Raw genomic sequence first — 10,891 nt, forward strand, 5'->3', positions numbered from 1 at the left:
TAAAAATATCAATTTTGATAAAATTTAAGAATGGTTAATGTAAGAAAATAATTATTATAAAAACAATTCTGTATCAGCAAATGAGGCCCATATGTGCTCTAAATTCCTGGTAAAATCCTTCTCTCTCCCCATGATTACAGAACAATGGTCAGCGTTTGAGATGATATTGATTTCTGCATTAGGAACCTTACTCTTGATGCTTTCGCTACACTCCAAGGGGACAACATTGTCGCAATCACCGTGAATAACACAAAATTTCACTCCAGATTTCATCAATCTGTCCAAGTTTTCATCTAGAAATTTTGCCCCTCCACATATCACATTATGCATTGTATGCCAAGCTGAATGATGGGTGTGCCTGGTCAAGTCCATAATCATGAAATGCAGATCCCTGGAAAACACCAACAAGCTTATCAAAACATGGTTTATTGTAAAACAATAAAATGGTCTGTTGTTGCAATTGATGAAGGCATAAAGCTGGTGTTACCTTCTCCAGGTGAGTAGCTTCAAAATCTTCTCCCATATCCTGTGGTTTCTGCAAACAAGTAAACAAACGCATCGACCCAAGTGTTCATACCATGACATGAATGATGAACCAAATATCAATGGTGGCCACAGTCTCTTCCCAGCAAGTTTCTCAAGTGCTGTTAAACTTGCCCCTTCTTTTGAACTTGGGATGTAAGGCTACAGTGTGTTTGGACAGGTAGAAAAAGGTCAGAACAAGCAAATGCACGTAAGTGAACTCTAAACTACTATCAATTGAGCCAAAGATCAGGATATGACTGTTCAAAAGTTGTTGGCTATATGCTTCATGGTAAAATTTTCACAAAAGGGTAAAATATTTCAATCTAGCATAGCATCTAACTCTTATGCACTCACCGGTGCTGTGAGGACGATTGATTTCACACAATTTGAGTATTTTGCAGCAAGAGCTAATGAAATAGTGCAGCCCATGGAATGCGCGACAAGATGGAAAGACTTCAACTCAAATGGTTTAATCACAGATTTTTCAATCATCTCCAAGTGATCTGTTAGAGTGTAAAAACAATCCTTTGGCTTAGGGCTTCTTCCAAATCCCAAAAGGTCAACAGCAAATAGTCTGTAGTTACGCTTTACAGGCTCAGAGAGATTTGGAAACACTGTTTCTGTCCAAAATGAAGAAGAAGAGAGGAATCCATGCAAGAATATCACATTTTCTGCCAAATCTCCGCAGCAATTCTCATTAGCAGCTATAGAACAAGAAATTATAACAACATTAGCAACCATTCTACATTTGAAGGCAAGACAGCTGTTGCTACCTGAAAGCTAGAAGAATTACTATTGGAGGAGAGCAAATATTGCCAATGAATCATCGATCACCCATCAAAAAATTAGAATTTTTTTTTCAAAGATTCCATAATTCTTTATCAATATTCTGATTTAGTTAAGACGAAGGAATAGAAATTGCTGGTGCCTGGCCCTGGTGTAGGGCTCTCGATGTAGGGATGTTAAGATTCAGCAATTACCAGTTACAAGAATTGCCATTCCTTAGCCAAAATAAAATGTCCACTCTCTAAGCATAATTCACCATTTAGCTAATTGAATTATGAAGCTGCCCAAAACCAAACCAAGAACAAGCAGAATATGTCCTAGCTCTAATCTTTCATTTCCCAGTAAACAAACAGAATCTAAAGTTATAAATTGAAGGCTTTCCAATTCCAACCACAGAAGGAAATCCCCCATAAGTACAAACATTATGCTCTTTTTTGGTTAAGATTAACTCTCATTTGATTTAGGTGTCTAAATATCTATCGAATAAAGCTTTAATTCAACATTTGATTTAAGTGATGCAAGCAAGCAAAGCCTATAAATCAAGTAGCAAATGACAATAACTCAAATAAGTGAAAAAAGAAGAAGAAGAACAGCAAAAGAAAAGTATGAAGGGTTTACTTGTAGGATCACCAGTCGATGGCTCCTTGACAACTACATGCAGATTCTGTCCACCACCATCCTTCATCCAAGAAACACAAGATTCACACCCACAATCAGACCAAACCGTTATTCCACCACCACCACCAAATGCTTTCTTGCGATTCTCCCATTTTCTTGCAAAACCCAGAAATCTCATTTGCCTAAACACGTTGTTCCTTCCATACAAAGTTTCTGAAAGCTCACTCTCTCGATCATCCCCCACACTCCCCTGTAGCTCTCCCCTGTCTCCACAATAACAACGGTATGCCTTCCCTTCAAAAAACTCATCGAGATACCTATAAATTATGCAAAAAATTACTTCAAGAAAATCAAAAATGAGGAAAACAATGAAGCTAGTTGCAGAGATGACTGTGGCAGCGGATTTTGTCGTCCATTTTCCTACCAAAGAAGAAGGAAACATGGAGAAGTAAGAGAACGAGAGAAAGTTGATTGGAAGCGAAACATGGGGTTGAGAGTTGATGGAAAGAAAGATAAATATAGAGCCACGTCTCGTGAAGACCTTCGAACGAAAAGTATGATTCTCTTGGAATTTTATCCAAGATGAGTGAATTTTCTTATTCTCATTGATTTTACGCAAGCAGAAACAGGACACTAGATAAAGACGCAAACTAACACCGTATCTGGTTTAATTGTAACAAAGAGAAATAATCAGAATGTCTTCAAAATTATAAAATTTTGAATTTGAATTCATTACTTATATACAGGTCCAATAAAAGAAAACAATATTATTATTTGTAATTAGAATTTTAAACACATAAACTGCTGGCTTTTGAGCAAATGAAAGGTATAAATTTTAATCCAAAATTTTATATATATATATATATATATATATATATATATATATGTATATATATATATATATATACATATTATTTCAAAATACAAAATTTAGGATTAAATACAAAATAAATCTGAAAATATTGGGTCAATAATAATTTTAATTCATTATATTAAAAATTTATAATAATTCAAGAGAATGTAATCAAAACTCTATTTTTTTTCTTGTATTCCAATAACAACTGAAATAATAATTTGAGAGAGTTTTTAGCTTTGAGGCCAATAATATTTCAGCCTGCTACCATAATGTTTTCTGATATTAAGAGATGTTCAGAATCTCTACTGATTAATCATAATATTTTATTTTTTATATATAAATATATAGTTTCTCGCGATATTTGTTTTTTCAAATATTCCTATGCTTAGGTCACAGTTAGTTTTTTTTTAATCATAACTTTGCATAACAATATGAAGTTACCAACTATCTGTTGCCATTAGCTATCATGCTAAGATTCAAGAGGTTGACCTCAATTCCATAAAATGAGCAATGTATTCAACATCATTACCTTGAATTGTTGATTTTTTTTTCTTAAAATAGCGTGTGTATATATATATATATATATATATATATATATATATATATATATATATATGAATCAAGGTGTGTAAGTAAACACCAGTGAAATACAATGAAGTTTTCCCCTCAAAATTTTTTCATGATACCAGAGCAACAGTTTTAGGACCTATAGATTACAAAAAACAAAAAGAGAGAGAGTGTGTGTGTGTGTGGAGGATGGAGAAAATAGATGAATCCATTGTTTTGGCAGCAGTGGTAGAGCGAGAAATTTTATTTAGTGGGCTCATTTTAAATAATTATGTGAAAATAAATAAATATATTTCTTTGTAAAAATAAAAATAATAAAGAATTGATTAATAATCTTTTCAAAGAATAATAGAAATATGTCAATTCTTATGAAGATTAAAATCACAATATTTCTAAAAAATTTACCAATATAAAAAATTCTATTTTTTATATTGGTAAATTTGTTATGAGCTCAAAATTTTTTAGCATTAACTATTTCTTTTAATTACCTCAACTTTGATATTAGGAAAAAAAATTATAGAGAATTTTGCATAAAACTAAATATTCATATCTTTAAATTTTTTACTAACTCTTTAAATTTTATTATTAAAGAAAATCCAACAAAGTAAATAGAATATTGCAATGATTAAATAAGAGAAAGAGAAATGATGTACTAAAATTAATCTTTCATTATTAATTTACTAAGAAATATAAGCATTAAATTGAAATTTCTAACTTTGTTGTTCTAGAACATATTTAGTAGAATAACAGCTTTAAAAATATGAGACATTAGAAATCCTCATTGATTTTTAATGTAGATTTTTTTTTCTAAATTATTTAGCTAAAACTCTTAACACATCATTTAGCTAGAGAGAAATGAGTTGGATTTTTTTCTATTAGGGAAGTTATTAAATTTTATTAATAATTAGTGAAATTCACACTTGCATACTCAGTTTTTAAGAACTTAAATAAATTATTCTTATTCTTAAAAAATATAAAATTTAATCTTTTTATTATATTTTAATCCCTCACTTATGTTAAATAACCTTTATTGTTTATTTTTTAGATAAAGCAACATTTAGTCTCTTATCTTTGATTTTATTAGAAATTTAAAATTAATTTTACATGAAATTCAAGGACTAAAATGTTATTTAAAGCAAAATCAAAAAGATTAATTATATAATATTTTAATTGTATAAGTAGATTGTTATAAAATTAAAAAAATTGAGTAATACATTTCTTAAAAACAAAAAAGATATAAATATTAATTTTATTAAAAGTAAGGGAGCTTAAGGTAATTTAGCTTTTATTTTTGTTTAAAGGGCTATTATACCCCTAATCTTTTTCAAATCTCAAGGGGGCCCAATGCCCCCCCTTGCCCCTTAGTGGCTCCGTCCCTGTGTGGTAAAAAAGTCACAAGGAGAAAGTGTTGCTATGACAGTTGGTAACTTGAAGGGCACAAGTAGTGAACCAAACCAGATTCAATTTTCGAGCAGTGAACCCACGGGCCAAATTGGAGTGAAACTTAATGGCACCAACTATGCATTGTGGTCTTAGGTAGTTGAGATGTACATTGTAGAAAGGATAAATTGGGATGTATAAATGGGGAATTTCCTTAGCCTCAAGGGACAGACACAAGTTATAGGAAGTGGAGGACTGAAAATGCAATTGTGAAAGGACGGCTAATCAACTCTACAGACTCGAGTATGATAGGAAATTTTATTAGATTTCCAACAGCAAAAGCAATGTGGGATAACATAGCCACGACATACTTTGATGGAATGGACACCTCACAGGTGTATGGACTCAAAAGATAGGTGATGAGAATCAAACAAGAAGGAGGGTCTATTGAAACCTACTACAATAATCTCTAAGGATTGTGGAGAGAGATCGATTTTCGAAAACCAAACCCGATGAGATATGAACAAGATATAAAGGGGTCTAACTCTATTGTACAAGAGGATAGAGTTTATACCGTCTTAGATGGGCTAAATGACCATCTTGACAAGATACGAGGTGATGTACTCCATGTAAGGCCATTCCCCACTGTAGAGCAGGCATATGCGCATGTCCAAAGGGAAGACATGAGGCAAGCTATAATGATGACAAAAGGAGACCACACCTCTAAAGTCGTGATGCTTTCTAAAGGGAGACAAAAATAGCAGGGACTAAAAAAGATAATCGGCGAAAAGTAAAGGTATGCTAGAACACAATTGGAGAGGGAAGCTGCACACATTGTGGTAACATGAGCACACTAGAGAGGCATGTTTCAAGTTACACAGTTATCCAGACTAGGGGCATGAACTTAAAACAAAGAAGAAATGTGATGTCAATGACAGTAAAAAAACTAGCCGAGCATTACTTGCAAATACAGAGCCACATCTATTTCTCATACCACAGGGAAAGTCTTCTACAAGTGAATATGAAGTTCCAGGTGATCTAGGTAACAATGGTCATGTTATGGTTTGTTCTAACCAAGAAAATTACCATAGTTGGATTGTTGATTCAAGGGCAACTTATCACATGACAATTCACTCATGGGATTTCATCCAGCCTACAAAGCCAAAACGAACCTGTATTTCCAATGCCAATGGAGTCAAGTATCCGGTTAATGGAGCTAGAACAGTTGAATTGTCACCCACCATTTTATTGATGAATAATTTATTTATTCCATCACTAGCAAATTGATATCTGCAGGCCAGGCAACTGAGGAATTAAACTGTTGTGTGCTAATGTACCCTTCCTTCCATTTGTTTTAAAATATTCTCACCAAGGAAATTATAGGTTGTGGTACCAAAAGGGGGGGAGGCTATATCACATGGATGACTATAGTCTTGAAAGAGTAAATAATGTGTGACAGGCTAGTTACAAGGAGAGATATATTTATGGCATTAGAAGTTGGGACATCCATCCTTTGGTTATTTAAAACACTTATTTCCTAACCTATTTTCCAATTTATATGAGTCAAATTTGAGTGAGAAATTTGTATCCAAGCTAAGAGTCATTGTGTTTCTTACCCTTTAAGGTCAAACAAATGTGAAACTCCATTTTCTTGGTTCACTCATGTGTATGGGGACTAGCCCCTATTACTATTGATGTTGGCATTAGGTGGTTTGTGACTTTTGTTTATGACTACACATACATGACTTGGCTTTATTTAATGAAAAGTAAGAATGATGTGTTTGGCATATTTTAGTCCTTCTGTAGCATGATTAAAACCCAATTTTCTACTAAATTTCAAATACTTAGATCTAATAATGAGGGAGAATTTGTCAATAATGACTTAAGGGAATACTTACAAACACATGGTGATCACCATGAGAAACATGTGCTCAAACAACCCAACAAAATGGAGTGGCAGAGCATAAAAATAGACACATCCTTAAAATGGCACTAGCCCTCTTATTTGTAGCCCATGTACCTTGGAGATATTGGACCAATGTTGTTGTTATTGCTGTATAGCGTAAAAATAGACACATCCTTAAAATGGCACTAGCCCTCTTATTTGTAGCCCATGTACCTTGGAGATATTGGACCAATGTTGTTGTTATTGCTGTATACTTACTGAATAGCATGCCATCCAAAGTTCTGTTTCTTAGAACTCCATTACAATTTACAATGCCTAGCTCAACATATGCCACTTTCATTTGTCCTCATGCTTCCACCAAGATTTTTTAGTTGTGTTGTTTATGTACACATCCACAGGAATCAGAGTACTAAATTGGATCCTTGTGTTGTTCGATGTGTCTTCCTCGAGTATGCTGCACATAAGAAAGGCTATAAGTGTTATAATCCTACCACCAAACATGTATACATCTTTATGAATGTGACATTTTTTAAATCAAAGACATATTTTCCAAAGCCAACAACCAATTCTTCCCTTCAAGGGGAGATATTAAGTGAAGTGAAGATTAGGAAAATTGGTAAGATTTTGGAGGAGCACCTATAACAACGCCAGTGCCACAGCCACAGCAACCCAAGGCATTTATGACAGCACCACAACAGCCTAAGCTCATGCTGCATGAGCAGGCCATACAATCAGATTACATGGAGCTTTAACCCGAGCTTGTACAGACTAATGAGCTGCCTAAACAACAGGTATTAAATAATGAGGAAAGTGAGCAGCTTAAATAGCAACCCCTAGTATCAAACCATTCTCCTGAGAATACACCTGAGTGACAAACTCTAGACTCCTCTCCTACTTTCATGATTCTAGTTAAAGTACTTTTTAAGCATGAAAAGGAAAACCATTAACAAGATACTCACCAGAGCATGGAGGAAAAAAATAGTCTATCCAATTGCTAATTATGTCTCAACAAATAGACTATCAGAATCTCTCAAGGGATTTCTTCAGAAGCCACCAACTGAACAAATACCTAGAAATGAACAAGAGGCTATGCAAGACCCTAAGTGGATTTGAGCAATGACTGAAGAGATGGAAGCTTTGCATAAAAATGATATGTGAACATTAGTGAAGCTACATCAAGGAAAGAATATTTTGGTGTAACACCCCAAAATTTTATTATTTATGAGTATTTTTGGTATTTTAATTTTATTTAAATTTTAGGAATTTTTTTGAGATTTTTCGGATTTTAAAAATCGGGTTCGATTTTCCGAAAATATAAACTTTGATGATTTTTAAAAATTAATTTAAAGACCACGTGGCAAAACTAAAAATATATTTGGAGTCTACGTATTTTTCTGAGTTTTATGGAAATTTTTTCGGAATTTTTGGACCTCGTTTTCGGTCCCGAGGCAGAGTAAAAATTCAAAATTTTGTATTTCGAATCGAACCAGCCGAATCGAACCGGACCGGATCGGACCGGTCGAATCGGACCGGTCTCTTCTCTTTTTCTCCTCCCGCGCGCGACGCCCTCTCCTCTCTTCTCTCTCGTTTCTCTCTCCTCTCCGCCCCTAGCCGCCGCCCAGCCAGCAGCCCGCCAGCGCCGCGCCGCCCGGCCAACCAGTGGCGGCGCCTCCCAAGCAGCGAAAGCCGTCGGCGTCCCTCGCAGCGCCGCTTTGACTTCCTCGGCCAAATCCGGCCGATCCGGCCACCAATTGGACCGGGTCTTGTGTCCAAAATCATCTACTCGGCGAGAGCTTTCCATAGACACCAAGAACGCCGAAATCCATCGAGCGGATTGTCCAATTTTAGCTCGGGAAGATTTTAGCCCATTTCGACTTTCGGGCTAGATTTCTCGAAAACCGTGAATCCCACGAGAAAACCGAGGCCACCAGCACGCTCCATTCGTCGAGAGCTTCGCAACGACATAAATTTTGAATTTTTTCGACACCGTTTTTCGGTGGGTCCCACGGAACTTCGCAGTGTATTTTCGAGCATTACATGAGCTTAGAAAATTCTGAAAAATTTATGTACTAACCCCCGTGTTATGGGCTTCGTGTAGGTATCCTCGATTCGCGGAAATTCGACGATTGACCGTCGCAAATTTGGGCGAACGGACCGTTCTGGAAAAGTCTCGAATTGGACCAAGTTTTGGCTAGCCCCATTGTCGACGTCCCAGCGCGTTCGAAGCTGGAATCGGCAAAGGTAAACCCGAACCTTGTTTTTACGTAATTTTCTAGTGCTTAAATAGGATTAAAAATCCATAAAATATTCGTGGTAGCTTAGAAAATTACGATTCTTTTTGCAATAGCTTAGTAATATTGCTAAGGACCGCGGGGCAAAGTTTTATAATTTTTAGAGCTTGTTTGAGCAATTTTTGCAAAAATGATCTATAATAAGGACAAAATTGAAATTTTGCGTATTGTGATGGATGACTGATTCGATGGGCCCAGGAGGGGCTGTGTGATATGATTGAACTGTTGATGTATGGATTGTGAGTATAGAAGTGCGTTTTTAGCCCTTTTGCAGGTTGGGTAGGTCCTAGGTATAGGGGAGACTCTGCCGGATTTTCGGCACGACTTAGGACGTACTTGATCTTTTTCTTTGTTTGTATTAAGTCAAATTTATTAAATAGATGTAATGTAATTGTCAGGTGAGCCAGGACAGCCTTCTTCCTCCGCCCAGCCGCCACAGTAATTTGTCGTCAAGTTTGTGAGTAAAATATTAATTTTAATTGTAATTTCGATATTATTATATGTTCAGCATGCCCATGCATCACTTATATGCATATATTTATGTAGTTAAACTCTAGGCACGAATTATGTTGCATTCATAACTGTTAATGTGCCATGAGTATTGTTGTTGTGGTAATTTGGAGCAGTGTGCGTGCGTTGGCGTGCGTGTGATGTGGTGTGGACTATGGATAGGACGGGGTAGTCACGGCTTGAGTTCTTCGCTGGGACCCGTTCCTTCGAGGGGTAGTCACGGCTTGAGTTCTTCGCTGGGACCCTCGATTTGGTTTATTAAGCGAAAGTCCGGCTTGAGTTCTTCGCTGGCACCAGGTTGGATTTAAGAGAGCTGTATAGGGGATCAGCTCCCAATATATTATGATTGATGCTACAGGGTGTGTGAGTGCTCCAAATTACCTTTTGATGCTATGATGTGAATATGATGTTGAGGTTGCCTTTCACTCTACGAGTGCATTAGTTCTGAGATAGTTATAGAGATTATGGTTAAAATTGATATTTTACTCTCTGAGTCGAACGCTCACTCCTGTTCAAAAATTTTTACAGGCCACAGGAGGATATTTTGTTCTGGGTTAACCTGCTTTGCTACCTCGCAGGTTGTTTATCAATATTGTGTAATTTTAATTACTCCTAGAATTTCCGCATGTGTTAGCAGTAATTATTTGAATTTGGTCTGTAATATTATTATCATGTTGGACCTGTAAACTTAATGTTTTAAGTCTATTTTGATGGATTGGATGAGGGAGCTGAGCTCCCATTTATTATTATGTTGATGAGTATGTGGAGGGTGAGCTGAGCTCCCCAATGGATTGTTTATTGTGTTTACAGGTCGGGTGAGTCGAAAACTCCCCGTTGGTAAGTCCATTTTATGGCCGGACTCTGTCCGTTTGTTTTCTTGAAATTGGGCCCAAATGGGCCTTAGAGATGGGTTAATGAATAGTTAAGGCTTACTACGGGCCTCGGGGGCTTTAGGCTGGCCCAGGTCCTACTGTCGGTCCGGCCCATAGGTTGGGTCGTGACAAATGTGGTATCAGAGCTTAGGCTCAGTTCTTAGGGAATGTTGTCTAAAGTGTTGGGAAGAGTCTACTAGGAGTCACATGCGGAAATATAGGGTCCACATTCGTCTTGCATTGTCATCTTTGCTTCTAGTTTCTGCTCCATATGTTATGTATAAATATGAGTCTATAGAGCTGTGTAATGTGCAGTTTTGAATTTTGTGGGCTAATGCTGCTGAATTTCAGGAAAATGCGTAGAAGCAGGAGAGCTGCCTTGCACGAACAGATGTGCTGGCGAGGTGTCGGCACAGATGAGGCACTTGCCCAGGAGGCGGGGTAGGAGGCCTAGAGCCGCTCAAGTAGAAGAGCGACTACCACGCAGTTCAAACGATCTTTCATGGCACAGGTCCTATGGACCCCATGGCGACTACTCTAGGCGGTGCAGAGAACCATCGACATGATGGCGCGATATATG

The 10,891-nt window shown here is 36.6% G+C and overlaps 1 protein-coding gene across 2 annotated transcripts; it reads right to left on the minus strand.

Moving 5' to 3' along the window:
• Positions 1-2,551, minus strand: LOC110655753 (probable lysophospholipase BODYGUARD 4). 2 transcript variants are annotated; one of them, XM_021812200.2, is made up of 4 exons: positions 1,930-2,551; positions 880-1,229; positions 488-684; positions 1-391 (listed from the first exon to the last, which is right to left on the minus strand). In XM_021812200.2, the coding sequence occupies exons 1-4, from the start codon at positions 2,369-2,371 to the stop codon at positions 55-57; spliced, it is 1,326 nt and encodes a 441-aa protein (XP_021667892.2). In that variant the 5' UTR covers positions 2,372-2,551; the 3' UTR covers positions 1-54. The 2 variants fall into 2 exon arrangements, with proteins under 2 accessions (XP_021667892.2, XP_021667894.2); XM_021812202.2 differs by having other exon boundaries at positions 880-1,145; positions 1,930-2,500.
• Positions 2,552-10,891: the final 8,340 nt, after the last annotated feature.

This window comes from Hevea brasiliensis, chromosome 5 (assembly GCF_030052815.1).
Source record: "Hevea brasiliensis isolate MT/VB/25A 57/8 chromosome 5, ASM3005281v1, whole genome shotgun sequence".
Taxonomy (NCBI): Eukaryota; Viridiplantae; Streptophyta; class Magnoliopsida; order Malpighiales; family Euphorbiaceae; genus Hevea; species Hevea brasiliensis.